The sequence below is a fragment of the Uloborus diversus genome, chromosome 4 (assembly GCF_026930045.1).
Source record: "Uloborus diversus isolate 005 chromosome 4, Udiv.v.3.1, whole genome shotgun sequence".
Taxonomy (NCBI): Eukaryota; Metazoa; Arthropoda; class Arachnida; order Araneae; family Uloboridae; genus Uloborus; species Uloborus diversus.
In genome coordinates this window covers 49,683,486-49,706,677 of record NC_072734.1, presented here as the reverse complement: position 1 = coordinate 49,706,677, position 23,192 = coordinate 49,683,486, and the positions used below count along the sequence as shown (strand labels likewise).

General features: G+C 34.6%; 1 protein-coding gene across 1 annotated transcript in view; it reads left to right on the top strand.

The window, feature by feature from the left end:
* The window catches only part of LOC129220560 (pancreatic lipase-related protein 2-like), a 56,956-nt gene extending 40,505 nt beyond the window's left edge, over window positions 1-16,451 (top strand). Inside the window, exons 12-13 of the mRNA XM_054854990.1 lie at window positions 12,796-12,912; window positions 15,982-16,451. Coding sequence (XP_054710965.1) covers window positions 12,796-12,912; window positions 15,982-16,253 — 389 coding nt within the window. The 3' untranslated portion in view covers window positions 16,254-16,451. The remainder of the gene's footprint in view (window positions 1-12,795; window positions 12,913-15,981) is intronic.
* The last annotated feature ends 6,741 nt before the right edge of the window (window positions 16,452-23,192 follow it).

Here is a 23,192-nt window from a genome sequence, read left to right as displayed (position 1 = left end):
AGTAATTTCGCTCCGACTTTGATAAGCATTTGCTCCAGTAAGCGATGACATGTTCATTTCCGTCAATTTCTTGGGATAAAACAGCTCCGATGCCCTCGTTGCTCGCATCAGTGTCCAGGATGAAGGATTTTTCAGTCTGAGGATAGGCGAGGATAGGCGTTGATGTTAAAGTCTCCTTCAGTCGTAGAAATGCATCTTCGCATTCTTTGGACCATTCAAACTTTTGCTTGCTCTCCGTCAGCTTATGCAAAGGTCGTGCAATGTTGGAAAAACCCTTCACAAACTTCCTGTAGTACGTGCAGAGCCCCAGGAAACTTCGCAGCTGATGGATGTTTTCGGGACGACTCCAACTCTTGACCGCGGATACCTTTTCTGGATCGGTTTGTACACCCTCAGAAGAGATGATGTGACCAAGATAGTTCACTTCCCGGCGGAACAAATTACATTTGGACGGGCTTAACTTCAGATTGGCTTCCTTAAGCTTTTGCAGCACCTTCCTAAGATTTGCCAGATGTTCTTCGAAACTGCGTCCCACGATGATGATATCGTCTAAATAGACCAGACAGGATTCGTAGGAAAGTCCTCTTAACACTGTCTCCATAAGACGCTCGAACGTAGCTGGTGCATTGCAGAGGCCGAAGGGCATCACTTTAAACTGCCATAAGCCTTGTCCAGTTGTAAACGCTGTCTTCTCTCGGTCATCAGGGTGTATTTCAACCTGCCAGTAGCCGCTCTTCAAGTCCAGGGTCGAAACCCACTTGTGTCCGGAAAGAGTGTCCAAGGTGTCGTCTATCCGTGGAAGAGGGTAACTGTCTTTCTTGGTGATTTCATTCAGCCGTCGGTAATCAACACAAAATCTGGTGGAGCCATTTTTCTTTCGGACCAAGACGATGGGAGAGGCCCAAGGACTGGATGAAGGTTCGATTACATCATTCTCCTTCATCTCTTTCAGGAGGGTCTCAACCTCTTCCTTCTTGGCGAACGGTAGTCGTCTTGGATGCTGTTTAATAGGGGGGTGTTCTCCAGTGCAGATCCTATGCTGCGTTAAATTCGTACGGCCAACATCCTCCGATGTAGATGAAAACAGATGCTTGAAGTCGTCCACCAATTGTTCCGCAGCAGTTCTTTGATCTTTCGATAATGGCGCACTCCCAATTAACTTCGACGTCAAGGACTCAGAAGACACAGTCTCAGGGGAATTGATTCTTCTAATGATGCAGTTTACTGGAGTACAAGTTGCCAACACTTCACCTTTTCGGATATTCCTTGGCCTTTCACTCACGTTGGCGACTCTCACAGGAATTACATCCTTAGAAAGGTCCACAAGCGTAGATGCTACCAGTACTCCTTTTAGGCTATTGCTTAGGTTAGGGTATTCAATGAGTCCAAATCGAAAACTATTGCTTTCTTCAAGGGAGCCAGGTATTAATGATTCTGACCTTGAGGGAATCGATAAATCTGTTTGAGCTATTATTTGATGAGCGGATTTTACATCACTCTCTGCAGGGAAAACGGCTATGTCTTCTCTCATCGAGTGCAGCTCATTAGTCTTGAAGTCGAGAGTGAAGTCATATTTCTTCAAAAAGTCCAATCCGAGAATGAAGGGGTCCGTGATATTAGCGACGAATGCCGTATGATGGTAGGTGGCATTCCCAAACACTATTTCCAAGTCCACTTTACCGTCAATCTCGATCTTGTCACCTGTCACAGTCTGGAGACTTACGCGTGGCGATGTCCACAGCAGTTTCAATCCAAATTCACGAGCCACATATGTCCTAATGATTGTCACATTGGCTCCAGTGTCGACAATCAGTCTGCAGGGGTTCCCATTTACATGTGCGTAAATGAAAAGTCCATCACTGCCACTACTAGAAGAGGAAATCTGCAGAGCTCTAGTGGTGGTGATTTCCTTCCCTCGCGTAGCTTGGCGAGCCGGACAACTCCTTCGCAGGTGTCCTTCACTACCGCATTTCCAGCACTTCTGCTCTTGTTTTTTTTGGGCTGTTATGCTGCTCAGATGTCTTGTCACGTCACCGAGTTGTCTCTCAAGTTCAGCGAGGTGGGACGACCTGGAATCAGACTCATCAGCTTCCTGAGTCCGGATTAGATGGCGATCCACACGGGTTGCTTCTTGGGCGGCCTCGTATCTCATCGCATACACAACAGCAGAATTCAGATCTTTGACATCCGCCATCCGTAGAGCTTTCTGGATTTCCGGATCTCGAACCCCGTCGACGTAGTAGTTGAGTGCCAGGTTGTCTCGAACATCCGCAGGGCAGTCGTAAAAAGCAAGATGAGACAGTCTCTCGATGTCCGCCGCAAGCTCTTGCAGGATTTCCCCAGTTTTCTGGAAACGGGACTTCAACTGGAGTCGGCTGAAATCTTTCTGGCACTTCTCACCGAAGCGAAGCTCCAACGCAGATGTGAGGGCGGCGAAATCCAGGCGCTGGCCGTCCGGAAGGGTCTGAAGAATGTCCGCTGCGTCACCTCTGAGGGATGCTGCAAGATGGCAGGCCTTGGTAGCAGAGTCCCATCCGTTCGCTTCCGCCACTATCATGAATTGGGTCTTGTACACCTGCCACGAACTTTTCCCATCAAATGTGGCCAGTTTAATGGACGGTCTAGCAACAGATGTGGGAGCGCAAAACTGTACAGAGCTGCTTTCCGCGGTCGCCAATCTCCTTTCCATGTCTTTAATTATTTCTTCCTTAAATGAGGTAAATTTCTTGTCTTCTTCTTCCAACTTATTTTCCACATTGGCGATACGCTCTTCCAGAGTATCAAATTTTTCTTCCAGAGCATCTACTTTATCTGCCATGGCGGTTAGTTGATTCTCCATCATGGTTTTCATCGACGTTAAGTCACTTTTCATTTCATCATGACTTGTAGTAATTTTAGTAGTGAAATCATTATTTAACTGTTCTTGGTTAGTCGCTAATTCATTTTTTAATTGTTCTTGATTTGCAGTAAAACTTGCAGTCAAATCACTTTTTAATTGGTCTTGATTAGCCGCCATATCATTTTTCAATTGTTCTTGATTAGCCGCCATATCATTCTTCACAGAGGTGATTGCGTCAAGAAGTTGTTTTAATTGTTCAACCATTGCGCGGGTAATCACCATAAAAATAAAGTCCAAATTTAAAAAGTCTTTATGAAAAAAATGTCCAAAGTCACACTTACTGCAAGAAAGTCCTGAAGTAGACCCACGTTGGGCGCCAAATTGTAACGGATTCGGTGCGACTTCCACTTTCTTGAAATGAAGACACAGTTCTTGATAAAAACACAGGAAATTTATTTACACTATGTACAGGAAAGATCTTCAACAACTGCTAAATTATTCATCAGCAATTAAGCAATTATCACACAACACCGTAAACTCAACGTTTACACTCGTATTTACTTCCAAATACGAAAACAACACAGCGAAATGCCTCGCAATAAACAGAGCAAAAATGCACTCAGTTCGAAATCTCAATCGAAACTCAACTGTTTATCCATCGCTAACGGCTTAAATACACCGAAAAGAAATTTCTCAAATATTCCACACGCTTCTGTAAAGTAGTAGACCGTTATCAAATTTTATCAATGAACAAAAAGGAAATAGGGGTCGTATACTTTAGCCATATGAAAAAGGGGTTGTATATTCATTACGGGAAACTATTTACAGGTTACGTTCCTACAATAATTACTATTTACAGAATTTGTAACACTATGTAAGTATGTTTTGGCGAAAAAAATAGATAAGTAAATTACAATTAATAATAATCAGAAGAAGAGTAAAAATAATAAGCAATTTGTTGGAAAGATAAATAAAATGAAAAATCTTCCCATTCGAGAAATTACTTTTAAAACTTGCCCTGAAATTGTCATTTTATTACATAAACCTATAAGCACGATATTATTTACCTAGAAGCACGATGTTTCGTATAGTTTTTAAAAATAGGAAAATTCTGACGCAATGGGAAAATTTTAATAATTAATATACCCTTATCCTACTCAAGTCAAAGCACAAAAGTATAATACCTTTTACAGATATTTCCAAAAAAATTTCAAAAAGAGTGCCCCCTGCGCAGTCGAAAATTTTAGGGGGTGTTTCCCTTACTTTTGGGGGTCTTCACAATATTGGGAGGGTGCGCTCTTGATCTTAGGGGGTGGTATCCCCTGATTTCAATCATAACAACCTGAACTAGTATTACAAATCAATTGAACTATTAAGTAAGGGTAAAGGGTAGGGTAGGGTAAAGCGTAGTATTTGCAGAAGTGAGGTTTTGAGATATTTGAAGAAAGGCACTTCAAATTCCAAACATACTAACAATAGCGAAATATTGCACTTTGACGTTTTTTTCGTGCTTTATTTTCAACAGAAACCAAATAAGCATTTTTGTGAAATAAAGCTTTGGTGCAATAGATGACAAAAAATGTTTTTAAAAAACGGTAAGGAAATGAATCATTAGCAGTAACTGCTTTTTACCTTTCGACAGCAGAATTATAATTCAATTGAATTATTATCGTTGAACAGTCAAAATTTAGTTAAACTAATACAGTGCAATTGACACTACTAAACTGAATAGTGATCAGGGTCGCACAGTGCCAAGGCGAGTCTCTTGTCAGTTTTGTCGCCGGGCCTATATGCGCCCAAAAAAGAAAAAAAAGAAGAAAGAAAAGAAAAAGGAGAAAAAGAGAAAAAAAAGGGAAAAAATAAAAGAAAATGGGGGAAAAGAAGAAAAAAGAGCGAGGGGGGATCAAAACTGCTTGCTAGAAAACAATTAACTCTATTTCACGTGCCACAGTAGTGTATATACCAAAAGAATAAATTTTACTTACAATCTTTACGTTTTCTCTTAATCGGAAATTTTCGCCTTTTTCTTTCTACCATTCTTTATCTTTCGTTCTTTCTTTTTTTATATCAGTGTCGCTGCCCCCCCCCCCCTTCCCCAAGGCCCGGGTCCCTAGTTTCCGTCTAGACTGAAACGGCCTCTGGTTGGGCCTGATAGTGATGTCAAATATTCATCAAGTCTAAGCAGTAAAGATGATCTGACAATCTCGCTGGGTTTTTTGAGCAATCAGCGAATTCCTATTAACCTCATCAGACCGAAATTCACGTTCTTATTATTTTTGCCTCGAATCCTCAACTAGCAGCTTCGTTAATTTTAGACTTTTTTCTATATAGTCATATTTAGTCTTTCCTACGATTTTCTTAAAAAAACTCAAATGCCAAATACTTAAATCCGTTAATCTTTTAGCATTATCTTGCAGAGTAGTGCAATTTATAAAAAAAATTGATTTTAATTACATTGCTCCTTATTTTGCTTTAATTTCTATGTTTTGCATTAAACAGGAATTCAAAGAGAATAATTGTAATTTACAAGAGGTGACAAATTAATGGTCAGCCAACAGATAGCAATTCAAGCCCGATTCCTGGGGTAGGCGACCTAGGGGGCTACCTAGGGCGGCAGATTTTAGGGGCGGCAAATTTCGTAATTGAAACATTTTTTTAAAGTATGAATATCTATTTCAGCGCCATACGATTCACTGCTTCAATGCTAAAAAAAATAATTTAGAGTGTGTACCAATGCTTTGATATGAAAAACATAATTCGGAATTTAACTAGAAATCCAAATTTTCAGCTCTTTATCTCAAGCGACCTTCTAGTTTTTCAAAAAAAAACCTGTTTTTCCGATTTTAATTTTTCTTTCATGGCAAAACTCAAAATTATTGAACGGTAATTTTTTCCTCTATTTTTAGGAATAAAATACATGAAAAATTTTTATAGTCATAATTTTTAAACGAAGATCCGATTTTTGGCGACGGGAAAAAAAATAATACTTTTTTTTTTTTCAATGCTTTTCTGAAAAGTATCACTCATCAAATTTTGTCTGAAAATTTCTTTTACACTCTTCTACACACAGGATTTTTTTTTTTTTTTTTTTGAAATGGTGAAACAATACAAAAAAAATTAAAAACTGTTTTTTTTTTTTTTTTTCATAATTTCGCGTTTAAACAAATTTAAATATTTTTTGAAACCAAAAAATTCATTTGAACTAAGTCAGTAAATATCGTCTACTGAATAAAACATTCATAAAAAAATTTTTTTTAATCAAAAATATACTATCTTACCAAAGAAAAAACATAAAAAAAGCCAAAAAAAAAAGACATTTCATGAAGTTATTGGGAGTGTAAAAAAATGAATAAATAGTTTTTAAATAAATGTTATTCAATGCAAAATTGTACATAAATATGATTATGTTAATTGTCCACGCTACTTTGAAATATTTTTCTGTCTGGATCCAATAAATATAAAAATTTCGAACATTAAAGTAACTTTTTTATAATTTAGACACCGTTTAACATAGTTTTTTAAATAACTAACATTAGATATAATAATTTTCAACAATTTATGATGATTTTTTAAGTAAGGTTAGTCTTTGTCACTGTCTTCATTCACAACGACATTGACTTTTTCATCGATGAACAGACTACTCAATATTTCAGCAGGCTTTACTATTTCTGCCAAATATCAAGAATGAGACTGAAAATGTATGATTGCAGCAATGTGCAACATTCCGCCAAGGCAACTACCATCAACACAGTAACAACAATAACGAGTAATCCCAGTGATGCCATTCTTATCTGACTGATAATTAAGAAAGCAACGATATGTTTAAGACTTAATATGTCGCGATCTCACTTCAAGTTTTGTAATATTACTAGTGGTACCCGCACGACTTTGCCCCTAGTTGAAAATTAAAAGGTCATTTGGTTCGCCTATACACATTTACAAATAATGGATGATGAATTTCTCGCCAATTTGCTCGCTAATGTTACGGTCCTACGTTATGATAATTTCGTAATTTACTCTTCCACGTTGTGATAATTTGCTCGATAAAATTTTCTTAAAATTGGAACAGAAAAAGAACGAAATTGAATTTTCGAAAAATCGCTTTGAGGTGCACGCCCCCATGCTACGAACTAACTTTGTGCCAAATTGCATGAGAATAGCGGTCTAGGTGCTGTGCGCGTCACAGAGATCCAGATATCCAGACAGAGAGACTTTCAGCTTTATTATTAGTAAAGATGCGTGATTTTGACATAGTAATCGTTCCATCTTCATTCATCATTTCAGCTAAATATGATACAGCTTAAGACATTTGATTTAGATATATATTTTCATTCTCATACTCGATATTTGGCAAAAATAGTAAAGCCTGCCAGAGTATTGAGTCTTCTGTTCATTGATAAAAAAAAAAAAGTCAATGTCGTTGTGAATGAAGACAGTGACGAAGACTAACTTTACTTAAAAAAATCATTATTAGTTGTTGAAAATTATTATATCAATTGTCAGTTATTTAAAATAACTACGTTAAACGGCGTCTAAATTATAGTAAAATTACTTTAGCACTCGAAATTTTTATCCTTATTGGATTAAGACTGAAATATTGTTCCCAATAGCATCGACAAATTAGTCGTCTTAATGTACAATTTAGCATTGAATAATACTTATTTAAGAACTCTTTAATCTTTTTTTTTTAAATTCTTAATAACTTTATAAAAGATATGTATTTGTTTTTTATGGTTTTCTTTATGTTTTTTCTCTGGTAAGATAGAATTTTTGAAATTAAAAAATAATAATAATAATTTTCCTTTTTACTTAGCAGATGATTTTTTACTGACCAAGTTCAAATGAATTTTTTGGCAATAAAAAATATTTCAATTTGTTTAATAAAGGCAAAATTATGAAAAAAATTACTTTTTAATTTTTTTCATGTTGCTCCACCACTTCAAAAAATTCGAAAAAAAAATCTTGAGTGTAAAAGAGTATAAAAGACATTTTCTGACAAAATTTGGTGAGTGACACTTCTCAGAAAAGCATTAAAAAACATATTTAAATTTTATTTCCGTCGCCAAAAATCGGCTTTTTGTTTAAACATTACGACCGACAATAATTTTTCATGTACTTTATTCCTAAGAATAGAGGAAAAATTACCACTCAATAGTTTTGAATTTTACTATAAAAAAATTAAAATCGGAAAAACAGGGTTTTTTTAAAAAAACTCGAATGTCGTTTGAGATAAAGAGCTGAAAATTTGGCTAAATTATTTTCTTTCGACAAACCAAAATGATCCCTCAAATGCGAGTCAAATCCGCAAGGGCAAATTTAACATAGAAACCTGACTATGGCTACTATACTATGGCCTATGGTCTTTGTCAACATTTTTTGCAAATGTTATCTTATTCGCACGGAATAGGAAGAAGGAGAGAAATGTCCTACGGGTTTGCTAGTGTAAAAGTGGCAACGATTGTTCACTTTTTCCAGAGAGCGCTGTCGGCGAGCCTCTCCCGACAATCGCAGCAGATCAATGTAAATGATGCTAAATTTCTCATTTTTTTAGAGGCAGCTATTAAAGCAAAAAAAAGAAAAAAAGTACTGGAAATTGGTTGTAATAAGGGGCTAATATAGTGGACGATGTACGGCTTTCTTCCACAGGAAATTATCGCAGTATTTTGATGGAAAAATTTATTTTATTTTTCATCACCAACTTGCCGAATTCTTCTGCTTAATATTGCGCTGTGCGATGTTTTATTTTATACGAGTTGGAATGTTTCTATTCCTGTAAATAATTGACGAAATGAGAATATAGTAGAACTAATTACGTAAATACTTTTTTTTAATTAGTTGTAAATTTCGTGACATGTTTCGAGAACTAATTAAAGCGAAATAATTTTTGCTTTCGCGACCTTTAACAGATAAAAATAAATGTTAACGTTCTATTTACTTAACTTCAAGCTGATATTGATTATAATAATTTTATTCATGTATTTACTCACTGCCTAGACATAGGTGTTATCATTGTTTATTATTATTATTGCTTTTTTTTTACAACCAAATCGAATGAAATTGGGAAACCTTTTCCATTTAAAAATACATGTACAATAAGAGTAAATTGTAATTTTCGAAAACTTGATTAATTTCAACAGAAAACCCCAGAACTATCTCAAAAAAGCGTTCCAAGGTATAATTTTTTGAATGAATAAGGTTTCTCGATTTTTTTTTCCACTTGGTTGTCGGAAAAAATGTAATAAAAAAAATGTTAACAATTCTGTTTAAGCAGTGAGTAAATACATGAATAAAAATATTACAATCAATATCAGCTTGAAGTTAATTAAATAGAACATTAACATTTATTTTTATCTGTTAAAGGTCGTGAAAGCAAAAATTATTTCGCTTTAATTAGTTCTCGGAACATGTCATGAATTTTACAACTAATTAAAAAAGTATTTACGTAATTAATACTACTATATTCTCATTTCGTCAATTATTTACAGGAATAGAAACATTCCAACTCGTAAAAAATAAAACATCCCACAGCGCAATATTAATAGCAGATGAATTCGGCAAGTTGTGATGAAAAATAAAATTAATTTTTCCATCAAAATACTGTGCAAACTTCCTGTGGACGAAAGCCGTACATCGTCCACTATATTAGCCCCTTATTACAACCAATTTTCAGTAGTTTTTTTTCTTTTCTTTTTTTTTTTTTTTTTGCTTTAATAGCTGCCTCTAAAAAAATGAGAAACCTAGCATCATTTACATTGATCTGCTGCGATTGTCTGGAGCGGTTCGCCGACAGCGCCCTCTAAAAAATGAACAGTCGTTGCCACTTCTAAATAGGAAAGATTTATCTCCTCCCTTCTAACTCCCTGCTTATTCGCTTAACTACAAATAGAACTTTCATGGCGCCACCTAATAGCATAAAGAAACAACAATTTTATGTACATTTTTGCGATTGTGAAAGTATTTTAAGTGGTAGTTTCAAAAATTGTTTGAGTCTTTTTAAATTTTATATTTGTTTCAAAATAATTAAAATGTGAAGGGAAAATGTTACTAAAGTCATCGTGGACATTTTGTATCTTTGCCTACATTAATCTGGATTTCTTTTCTGCTGTTTGCGTTGGAACAAAATAAGTGACGTAAATTAAAGTAGAAAACAAAAGTTGGAACTTTACTTTAATTGTAATTAAATAAATAAAATGGAAGATATAATGTCATCCTCATAGTCATGTATCTGACCATTGTTATTAACCATGTATTTCAGAAAAAATAAATAATAAAAAACTGAATACTATGAATAGAGTGATGATATTCTTGTAGAAGCAATTGGAAAGTACCGGTATTTTTCCAAGCTGACTGTTTTTTTACACATTTCGTTTTCAACTTCAATAAAAGCTCTTAATGTTATTCGGATGCCAGCCCCTGAAGAAAACAGAGGTGTCCGCCTAGGGAGGTAGGTGATGGCGCAGAATGTTCCATTGAAATTTTTAGAGGAGGGAGTTTTGAGGGGTATGTTTCACACACTTTTGAGAAGGGCTCGTGCTCTTGGGGGGGGGGGGGGTCTTCGGAACATTTAGGAAGGTGCGTCAATGTTCTTAGAGGGGGAGAGGCAGAAGGCACCCCTGAAGAAAAAGTACCAGAATGCTAGATTAAAGCAAACGAAGATGTAGAATGAAGGCAATGTCTTCAGAAAAATTTATCGTAAATGATCATTAATTTTAAAGTGATAAATTACAACTAAACAAGAAAAAAAAAAGTGTTGATTGAAATATTTTTAGAATCACGGCAATTGTAATTAAATTGTTGGCCTCTTGTATTAATAGATGGCGCCACGAAACTTGTTTTTTAAGAGATGAGAGTGGATGATTATTGCTAAGAGTGCTGTTATTCTAGTGGTTGTAATCAAGCCCGTCATTTTTAATTTTTCCGAGAGGTGGGGGGGGGGGAGTTTCAAGTTATATACTCAATGCATTTTTTATCAAAAAATCCAAAGAATCACTCCCACGCGTTTTTTCACTTTTTTTTTTTATTGCCATTAATATTACGTTATTCTTACACCATCCACCTACACAAATTACGATAGCCATTTCCATTTCGTTTGTGTCTTTTTTAAATTTGAAGTTATAATTATTGAAATAAATGAGTTGATGTGAGCATCATATGACTTCCTTTTACGCCAATTTAAAGATAATATCGCCTTGGAGTAATCAAGGAAACACTAAATATTTTCACCCCTTTTTTCTTGCGAACCCAAGCAAAAAAAACGTTTTATACGGAATTATTTCTCAATTATTGGCAATTTTAATGTAATTCAGTGGTTAACTCTTTAAATATCATCAACATTGACCAAATGAAACCCAGATTTAAAAATTTAAAAAAAAATCGCCAAATGTTTTGCCAAGTTGGCGACAAAACTTGGCGGCCAAAAGCTTGGCGAATATCGCCAAGTGTTTGACAAATTATAACACCCCTTGAGTTAGCATTGACATTAACAATGATTTTCCCCCAAAAAGGTGTAAAAGATCCTTTAAGAACACCCGAATGCAACCAAAAGAGAAGGTGCACAACTAGATCCCACTAGGAGTCTACGTACCAAATTTCAACTTTCTAGGACATACCGTTTTTGAGTTATGCGAGATACATACGCACATACGCACATACACGCATACATACGTACATACTGACGTCACGAGAAAACGCGTTGTAATTAACTCGGGGATCGTTAAAATGGATATTTCGGGTGTCTGTACGTCCTAGGCATACATCCATGTGTGGTCGGGTTGAAAAAAAAAATTCAATATTCATTCAGGGGTGAGCAAAATGGAAATCAAAGCTGATTTTGGAGTGAAAATTTTTTCGCAAATACAATACTTCCTTTCTCGTAAAAGGAAGTAAAAACGTGCCTTCGGGCAAAGGGGGGTAGGATTTAATCATATATATTTATTTATAATTTCTTGACTCGTGTGCTGACTTAGATTTTCTAATTCAAAGGGGTAAGTAAAACTTTAAAAAAATATTTTTTAGGATGGCAATTAATTAGCCTATTAATTTAATCAGTTAATTCTTTATGTTTTATACACAAATGTGCTGACTCTAAATTGGATAAGTACAACTGTTTTACTTTTTTTTATATAATGGCAGGTAGCTGGTCAACTATTTTAATCATTTAAAACTTCATATTGGATTGGCAAATGTACTAAACCACAATTAGTTAAGCTTACACGCTTTGGGCTCCCTGGTATGGATTTTTCAGATGTTTGTAAAAATTGATAATGAATAAATATTAGGTTTGAAATAATACAAAAATCAATTTTTATTTTGAAGTTCAAGAACCCTACTAGGAAATAAAACCGAAATTGCTGCGATAAAAATCCAAAAAACTACAGTTTTCGAGCGTTTTTCGGAAACCTACTCGCTTTGGGCCACCCTCCCCGACTTGATTCTTCGGGGAAGGGCAATTGTCTGTTATTTCCCTTGTATTCGCGCTTGATGGGAAAAAAGTTTTTGTTTGAAGTGTCCGAACTGAACTGTTTTTGCTGAAATTATTTATGAGTGTTTAGGGCCTATGTAAGCATGGAGGAAAGCAATAGCGGTCCTTCTTGATAGCACCCTATAATGCTTCAGAAAGAGACAGTTGCCCCCATTTCCCCACGCCTGTATCCGTGCCTTTAATTTCTCAAAGCTGGGTGAATATCTTAGCTTGCCTAAACGACGGACATGGTTTTAATCTTTAGTCAAGTTGTTCTTTGTTGTACTTAGTTGCTTCTTTTAAATATAGAAATTATTCGTTCTGATTTCCTTTCAGCAGTTGTAGAGTATATCATAAATTGGTTCACTTCTAATTAATTTTGATTTAAAAAATGAACGTTAAAAATACTAATGGAGATAAACAAAAATTAGCTCAAATGAACTAAAGAGTGAACTATGTATTCAAAATAATAGTAACTTATAAACAATATTAACAGGTTTAGGCCTTGGCGATCCCATTGGTCACATTGATTTTTATCCAAATGGTGGAAGAAGACAACCAGGCTGCTCTTACACTTCTGAAAGTAATTCAACCGTTGGAGCTGTCGTAAATAGTAAGAACTGTTTTATTTATTCTTTGTGTCATTCTGGTATACCCAAAACTTTGCAAAACTACACAACAAATAGAAAGTGGAAGTCAACTTTTCAACATTTTTTTAGAATAATTGCCGCATCATAAAGTTAATACAGCAGAGTCTCTTGCAACGAACTAATTAGAACTACATAGGTCTTATAAAAATAACCTCTATAGTAAAATATTGTTTTGAATTTAAATTGTAACGCAACTGCCTTCAATATCAAAATATAAAGAGTTTTAGATGCATTTCAACTGTCATATGGTTGAATTACGTTGATTTCTTTTAAACTTAAGTGAATCTCCGAATAAAAAAAATTAAAAAATGTGTCTAGATTACGTTGAGCTAAGCATTGATTAATAGACAAACTAATAATATATTAATCACCAGTGCTAATTAAATTTAATTTTAAATGCATGTTTCTGAAAAGATATCAAGTTTTATTAACAAGAGAAAGAGTTGTCTAACTGCTTAAAATAGGGAAATTTTAATGAAGATGACTCAAGATTTAAGATAGAAAATTTTACTATTCGAATAAAACAGGAGATATTTAGGAAGTTGGATAGAATCTTTTAATTAGGTAGTGGCTTATTAAAATGAAACTGTGTAGTTGAAATAGTTGTTCGCGTGAACAAGAAATAACTACGTCAGGACAAGAATGCAATCAAGGGGTGGTTTAACAATTTCCCAAAACCCAAGAATCTTAAGCCATAGCATCAATCCAAGTATGTTAATGTATCGTGGAGTGCATGATACAAATAGGTAACAGAAAAATCAGTTTTTTCACACTGCTCACTCACCAAATATGCTTACGACTAAACATAACAAATCAATGATTTTTCATGATTTTTTGAGATTGTGAAGATGTAATTTGAATTTTATTAATCTACCATTTTTAATTTTATTTAATTAGAAGCATTTATCTTCCTCTTTAGAACAAAGATTTTCATCAAAGGTGAAACATCCTGTTTTGTCCAGATTCGCAGTTACCTCCTTATAATACTTAGCCGTTGATATTTACTTGTATATGTAAAACAAGGCTTTTTCTTTTTTTTTTTTTTTTTCAAAACGTGAAAATGCTCCTTGGCATCTTTTCGGGGAGTAAAACTTATTTCGGAGGCGTGAAATATAGAGAAAGAAAGAAGACCATGGGGGGGGGGGGGGGGTGGACTCATATCAGTTCCATTAAATACGAGCTCTCTAAAGATGAAATGGAAGAAGGAAGGTGAAGAAAATACGTGAACTACTCCAATGTACTCCTAACACAAACTCCTAATGTTTGTGTGTGCGCAATTAATGTGTAAGCAAAAGGATCTGTAGATGAATCATTTGATGCCCCGAAATACATTTAATGACATTCAAACTTTGTTTTGTGCGGTAGACGGAGACCGCATAGAAAAGATATGCATTTAAAAAATCGCTCAAAACTTCACGAGTAGCGATACAAAATTGTTTTCGCAAAACATTTTTTTTTTAATGCGGTGAAAGAGACTGCACAAAAAAAATCACGTAGGAAATAACTTAAAAATCTTACGAAATAACTGCAAATTGCTTTCATTAACGAAATCAAGACAGCGGTTAGGAAGCTACTGGGAATCTCGCCGAACATTTTATTATCTGATTCAGAAAGCAAAAACGTGCAAACATTGTTAAGTATTTTATTGCAATATGAGGCAGTGAGAAGCAAAGAGTGTAAGTGGACTTTTTAAACTTTCGAGTAAATCGCGCTTAAAGTTTAGATTCTAGGCAGATTTTCATTGAATTTTTTTCTAAATCATGTTAGCACCAACCAGGGCTAGTTGAACTGTTTCTGGCCCCAAAGCAGAGGCGAGTTTCTCCTTTCATTTTTACTGGTTATCTCCAAATTTTTAATTTTGTCACTTACATCATTTTGCTTCTCACTGCCTCATATTTTCTTATGGTGCATACACAATTATTTTCAAAACGTTTTACCATCATCCCTCGCAGGTCTGATAATCTGCAAACGTTTTTGCCGTAAACTGGTTCGTTCAAAATCACTTTTGTTGATAAATTGGAGATACTTACTCGTTTCACTGATAACTTCGTCAATAATGTTCCATTTTGATTGAAATTTTCATATAAAATCATACCACAAAAATAAAATTAAAATGCATAAAAGAAGACCGCGCAAACACAAATTTGAGTGTACATAACGAAATTTATATTTTTTGTAATGCACTGTTGATACCACGTATCGCGACAATGCAATACGACATGAACAATTAGACCTACTAAAATGGATTTTAAAAGTATTCGACTGGAGGGAAACTTGTATCGAACTTGCGGAAATGCGCTACATTTCTAGACCAAACTTTCATAGACTCAAGTGATAAACGACAATCCGTTGTGCTTTATGGTACTCGATAATTAACGCGTATGTTATCTCTAGGTGTGACCGCAAATTCGAAAGTTGGTGTCAGTGCAGGACCACCTCTGCTTTTTCTTTTCATTTTTTTTATTGTGTGTGTGTTCAAATTACCAAAGGCTAGAACTGTTGTACGCTCTGAACTGTTCTTCGTCTTCCGTGTTTTGTTGATTTGTCACGCGACTTTCATTTCCACTCCGAATTTCAAGAGTTAGAGTACTACTCTTTGGGGTTTTTTTTTTTTTTTTTTTTGAAGAAATTCTTTTTACAGCTCGAGCAGAAGATACTACAAAAGATTTCATTTGATTCATCGCTCCAAAGGGAATTCAAAGACCAGTCATGTGACAGTGAAGAAGTTGACAGGTTTTCGAAGATCATTTCTCGCGATGCCAGTAACATACTTTTGAAAGTAATATTTCAATTATTTCTTAATTAAAAATATATCCCTGCACATAAAAATGCGACTATTTGCAAGACCGGATACAACGTTTTGGGCCCCCATGCAAAAGCAGGGCCTCTAACTTTCAACTTGTTTTCTATGTGCCACTAAGGGCCGTGGGCGCTTTAATTCTTATGGGCCCTCCCACATTGCGATGTCCTAAGAGATCTGAAATATATTTCAGAAAATAGCTAACATATCCTTTTTTTTTTCTTTTTTTTAGTTACAACCAAGTATTTATCAAATGGCTGTGACCACGAACGAGCAAATCAATACTTTTTAGAGTCCATCAACAATCAAGACTGTCGATTTCTGGCAGTTCATTGCCACAGCTACGTGGATTATGAACAAGGCTTGTGTCCTCCAGATGACCTCTCTGTACTAGAAATGGGATTACGTGCTCACCCGGTTGAAGGACTACCAATCAAATCGAAGTTTTTCCTCAGGACAAACGACAAGTCACCATTTTGTATTGAAAACAGTATTCGCATATAGATTTCGCTGTATGTTTGATGCCTTTACTGAACTCTTTAAAAACAAATAAAAATGTGCCATTTTGCAACTATTAAAATGCAATGTAAAAATGCTAAAGATCTTTCCGAAAATGCTATTGAGAAGTTTGCTGAAAAACGTTTACAGAAACAAATAAATGAGTAGTGTTTTCTGACAGAAGCATAAATTATGGTAAAATAAAGCAGCAACTAGTCTGTTGTATGATAATCACAGTTTGACTCAAGTTTTCGAAGTTGAATGTTACATATGAGGCAGTGAGAAGCAGAGGGATGTAAGTAGACTTTTAAGTTTTGAGTAAAGTCTTAGGTAAGATTTCATTAAACCGTTTTTCTGAATAACGCTGTATTTCAGCACCAACCAGAGCAACTAGTACTATCTCTTGCCCCAAAACAGAGGGGAAACTCCCCTATTATTGGTACTAGTTAGTTCTAATATTTGACTTACACTCCTTTGCTTCTCACTGCCTCATATGAGCTGCACAGTATACTACAGTCATACAGGTTAATTTTTAGCCAAAATGGTTTTATTTTAAACAGTTCCACTCATATTAAAAATAACGTTATTGTATCGATCGGCATGAACTGAACTTTTGAACTACTGTCAAAAATTACAAAACAATCATTAAAAGAATAATTTAAAATTAAATATTAGCCTGATTCAAAGTTATCCAACCAACAAAGGGAAACGTTGAATCATGTGAGAAATGTGATGCAAAGTTAATCAACTGTAATCAAAGTAGTGTATCAGTGAATCAGAACACTAAAATTTCCGATTTTATTTCACAATATCCTGGTAATTTTTAAAATTGTTGATATCGCACATAATCCAGCAATTTCGGAACTAACTTCAGAATAATCTAATGAGAGATTGTCTACAAATAATGTCACATTTTTCCCAACGTTTTTGACAACCATCCCCCTTTTCTCACAATGTGTCACACTTCAACCCCTTCCCCTTTTTTGTCACATGTCACGCTATTAAACATTTTCATAAATATATTTTCATTTACAAAAAAATGTGTAATGTCACACTTCTTGTTTCCCGCTCCCTCCCCCTTGCCACACTTTCACGCACCCCTTCCCCCTTTAAAGCATGACATAATTTGTGAATGGTCCTAATACAAATAGACGGGACGGGACAAGTGTTGCCAACTTATTTTCTAAAATTAAGAGTGGAATGCTGGTTATCTGAATTCATCAGCAGGCGTTAGGCCTTCTAGTTTTTTAAAGTGAAATATGCTAAAAAAAGTAATCGACATGGTTTAAGGTCACCTTAAATGAAGCCCACCTTTAATTGAGGAAGTGAGAAGCAAAGAGATGTATGCAGACTTTCTAAAGTTTAGAGCAAAAGTTTAAAGATAAGGTCCTAGGAAGGCTTTCATTGAAATGTTTTTCTAAATCATGCTGTTTAGCTATCCCTACGAGGGCTACAAGTACTATCTCTTGCCCCAAGACAGAGGAAACGTTCACCTACCATTTTTACTGGTTATCCCTAAATTTTTAATTTCGCCACTTACATCCCTTTGCTTCTCACTGCCTCAATTATTGTATAAAACTGGGGTGCGGTTTTAGAAGTAAAATGACCGATTCTAATTCCAAAAATTTTAGAATTTTCGACTCCGCCTGCATAATCTCAAAATTAATCCGACTCATAGATGTAATATAACTGGATGCACAACTCCATAGTGGAAAGTACTGGCTGCCATTGAACTTGCGAATCTTGAAGTAAACAAGTAAAAGCATGGCCAACGTGGTTGGTTTTGAGAAAGCAGTGCCCGTACGGCTTTGTCCGTAGTAGAACTTTAAAAAGTCATTAGGTTCACCTGTACATATTTACAAATAATGAATGATGAAATTCTCGCCAATATGCTACGTTCATTTGCTCGTAAATGTTATAGTAATTTACTCGTCCACGTTATGGTAATTCGCTCGGTATTGCTGCAGAGGAATTAAATCCACCAACTTAAAATTGGAATAGAAAAGGAACAAAATCGAATTTTAGAAAAATCGCTTGGCGGTGCACACTCCTTTGCTACAAACTAATATCGTACCAAAATTCATGAAAATCGGCCAAACGGTCTAGACGCTATGCGAGTAACAGAGATCCTGACATCCAGACAGAGATCCAGACTTTCAGCTTCATTATTAGTAAAGAGTAACAGTCATTTCATCGTGCGGAATTTGCAAAAGGAGCTCATGTTTTAAATTCCCGTAGACTCCTATAAAAATCTCTCTTTTCTTTTTTTTTAAAGGATAACTTGTAGACACAAGAGTACATTCAATTATGTAATTCGATAAAAGACACTTTGCAGCCATGAAGAGATCAGATTAAGAGATTAAAAGATCAGATTTATACTTGGTTGAAACCAGATTACACTGTTTTTGAAAAAAAAATGGAGTTATTAAACTGCAGAAAATACACAAATAAGAAAAGAGCATTGGAAGTAAAATCTGTTACGATGCCACAAATACCTTGTAAATAAGTGGAATAAAATATCACAGACTTGAAAAATAACTCATTACAGGACGTTTTCCATATTTTTAGCAATTTAACTCAATCGGAATTTTTTGTTCCTTTTTTTTTCTCTGTACTACGCTTATTTAATTTACAATTGTTTATTTTTGAATTGAAGCACAAAAGAAAGGAAGAGTAAGTGGAAAAATTAAAAAAATGAAATGTGTATTAGAAATGGTAGGAGATACTCCTATCTGGTTTTCAGTCAATAGATCGTACTAGTAACCGTAGTAAGCACTGCTATGCATCATTATTCGGAGTAACTTTTCAATAAAAGCCTAATTGGAAAAAAATAAAATTTTGGAAATAAGTAGTAGAAATACTAGGAGACTCTTTTTTTAGGGGTACAAGATATGGTACTAGTATCCCTGGTGGGTACTGCTATGCATCACGATTTGCAGTTACTTTTCAATGCAAGCCAAGGGTTTGAACTTCGCACGCGGTTTACTCAAAATTTTTTTTACAAAACAGGCTTACATCTGTTTGCTTCTCACGCGTCAATTCAAATCCAATCTTTCAGATTCAAGCAGCTATTATTAAAATTGAAATCAAAACCAAACAAAATTAATTTTGTCCAGTATCTTAACCGTACAAATTTAATGAAAAATCTACCCATTGACGATAATTCGCTGTTGAGTATACATTGCTTGTGTTCAGAGTAAGTACAAATCAAAGATAGTTGTACCAGAAATATACGAAAAGAAAAGAAATTAATTATAAATAAAATACATGAAAAGGATACAGTTACAAATTTAATTCTTTACAGCCAGTTACGATTTTTTAACAGATGCGACGGAGGTAAATCCATTCATAATGGATTTAATAAATGAAAACAATATCTTCTCCACCGAAAATAGCTACACACGTAGCAGTTGAAGTTGTTTTCAGCGAATAAATAATTTAACTGTCAACGTAACCTATGAATGAAGAAAGAAAAATGTGCAGAGGAGAAGTTATATATATATATATATATATATATATATATATATATATATATATATAATAGGATGGAGATTTGATGTTTCAGAGTTTATTATCACATTTTTTTAATAATCCAAAATTTAAAAAGTTTAAATAGTTCCATTTAGTTTTGGAGAAAAACTAAAAAAATATTTATTTTCCGCATTCCATAACAAAAATGATCAAAAAGATGAAGTGAAATAGCCTTTCTCAATATATTCGGTAATATCGGTCATTGAAAGAGAGAAAACTCTCAAATTATATATAACGCTCCTGCAGTTGTATTCAGGATCAAAAAATATATTCCAACAATTTGCTACGTGGTCGTATACTCTGAAGCCCACTGATTGAACCACCTTTTGGTGCTCATAACCACATGTATTGCAATATTGAGATTTCTCCCGCAGTTTACTTTGAATTCTAAACTTATTAGTACTTGTAAAAAATGTCTTATCAAAAAAATGAGCTAAAACTTTGAGATAATATTTAATTTTGGCTTAAACTCTAACGAAAATGCTTATGGTTATATAAAATATGAAACTACTGTGTAAATCAAGCAGTGTAAAAATTTATAGCATGCTAGTAGGGGATTTTAACTCATACTTTAAGTATTATGTATAGGTATACTCTCATGTATTCCTCTCATATATCCTGTTTAGTAGACTTTTTTTAAACCAAACTAAAAAAAAAAAAAAAAAAAACAGGACCTAATATTAGTTTCTTGAGTACAAAGCGTTTCAGCATTTGTACCACAAGATCTTCATTTTTGGGAGAAAGGTTAAAACGTCAGCGTCATTCGAACTGATAACATCTTAGGAGTTTTGCTTTTAAATTCCATGGAAATTTTTGGTTACAAGGATATGCGTTTTATTTTGGAATTGTGACTTCTAAGAGCAAAACTGTTCCAGTGTAAATGCCGTGCTATTGTTCATTCAAAAGGTTTAGCTATAAGGTAAGTTCGGGTAAGTGAGTCTGCGGGGTAAGTACGTCCCCTGAGAATTTTGGGAATGCTGAACTGAAGATACTTCTGCCATGTATTGAATATATTAGGAGAATGTCTAGTGATAATTCCTATAAGTAGAGATTTGCACTGTTATTGATAAAACACAATCAGTGATAACTTAAATGTCTTGTGCAGAACTCTAATGTGAAGATTGAGGAGGTTAGAGTTTTGTTTATTTTGCTGTCATATCAAACAACTGAAGTCAGCAATAGTAAGTTGTATTTTTAGTAACAAGTTACTACTAACATATATACAAGACGTGTTTTAATTGCTGTAACCAGACTTTGTTTGTAAGAGGTGTTGCACTTTCAATTTCTTTAAAGTAAGTGCGTTCCATTTTGTGGAGAAAGTGCGACCCCATGATTTTGCCTTTAATTTTGCTTATAATTTTTATTTTCTATAACTTCTACTAAATTTCAATTGTACATTCAATTTGGAAAATGGGGAGAACCTATGCTAAAATAATGGATCAAGAGAAATCTTATCTGAAGTATAACCTCTAAGCAACGATAATCTTTTAAAACTGAAAAACGAGGTGTCCATCAGATAATTTCAACGCTGCAGTTAGGTAATTTGAAGTTTCAAAATGAACTGTTGTAGACTATTTAAAAACTAGGCGAGGTTGCATACCTTCGTTTGGTAGAGTTACTGCGATTCTTCAATTGGTAGAAAGAAAACAGGGAGTTTAGATGAAAGCAGTGATTATGAGACAGAAATGAGTTTAAAAGCAAATCAAAATACGTATAAGAGACATCAAGTCAATTATAACTAGTATGTTGTGGCCAGCACGAAACTTTCTTCTATATATTTCTAATGAATTCTGATCCCTCCCCATGCTTGAGGAGAAAGCAATATTCCCAGAAAAATTAAAATTACGCTCACAAAAAACTTGAGGACCATCCCAATTTCCGATTGATCGAAAAAGAAAAGCAAAGGGGGGAAATTGAAAGTTATTTTAAAAGCCTTGCTTGAATTAATTACAAATATTTTATTTCTTAACAAACATAAGATGGCAACAGTTAAACATTTTAAATCATTGAGATAATTCGCAACTCCAGAGCTCGAATACGCTATCTTGCGGTGATTTACAAAATTACCGAAAAAGGTAAAACATTGCGTTCCACGTGTGCCATTTTGGGTAGAATTACGGTAACCGGGTCGCGTTGGCGTATTTTTTCAAAAACTACCAAATTTGGCACATACGACTCAATATAAACAAAGTACTACTATGTAAACAAAAGAAATCATCAAATGAGAGTTGACCCAAAGACAAGAGGCGGAGCTTCGGATTGCTCAAACTATCACCTTAGTAACTACAACTGTTTGTTAATCTTTTTCTTTCTCTTATTGCATCCGTAAAGAAAAAAAAAGCATTAAAATTATTTTTTTCCTTTTTAAAATATTGCAAAATATGGAAAGAAACAAATAATTAAGCATATTTTTTTTATAGAACTATATTATTTTTCTTACTTTGAAATAAAGTTTGCAGAAAAGACAAATGAGAGGTAACTTTTTTCAAGATGTTAGCTTATTAAGCGCGCGAAGATAAAGCGACAGAGATGTTTGAGACATAAAAAGAAATGTGTTTTGGGTTTGATACTAACAATTCGGAACACCAGCGCTCGAATACTCTACCTTGCGGTGATTTACAAAACTGCCGATGAAACTAAAACATTGCCACGTTGCGTTCCACGTGTGTCTGTTGACATAAACACAGGCAGTTTGTTCTGAGTATTTATTAACGCAATCTAAGGCCCCTATATATACGAGCCGACGCATCAGCTTATGATCAGCCTTTTTGGATCGGAGCGCGTGTTTGAGTGGTTGTCTTTTCTGGCAAGTTATCGCGTTGGTGATTGTTCACTGTAAGCAATTATTAGCGGCACGTGAATTGTTTATAAAATAAAATATTATTTTCTGCAAATTTGGCGAAATCCGAAACTTTGCTGTGGTAACCCAAGCAGTGCAACAATGATAAATCCGATCCAAAATGGCTAAACTTAAGCTCATGCGTCTGCCTGTCTATATAGCGGCTCTAACGCAATCGATGTGTCTTAGTTTGCTTTCAGCTACAGAAATTAATTCGTCCCTTAATAGTATTCTCGAGCTTCTCAAAATAATGTTAGTTTTCCTTATTTCTTTCAAAAAAGTATTAAATGGTGGAAGCGTAAACAAGAAAACTCTGGATTAACAAAATTGGATAACGTTATACCAGGTAAAATTTTTTATTGTTTTGTATGAATTTGTAAGAATATGAGTTTTTTTAATCTTAAATTAATTTAACTAATCATATTTTACAGAACGCATTTAGTTGGAATGGACAGTATGCAAAATATTTTCTTGAATTTATTATCGTAGAACAAAATGAAAAACGTTTAACCGAGAAAGAATTTACTTTATTCCTTTTATTCTCAGCTGAAAGGTTTCGCCAAATTTGTTTCGGG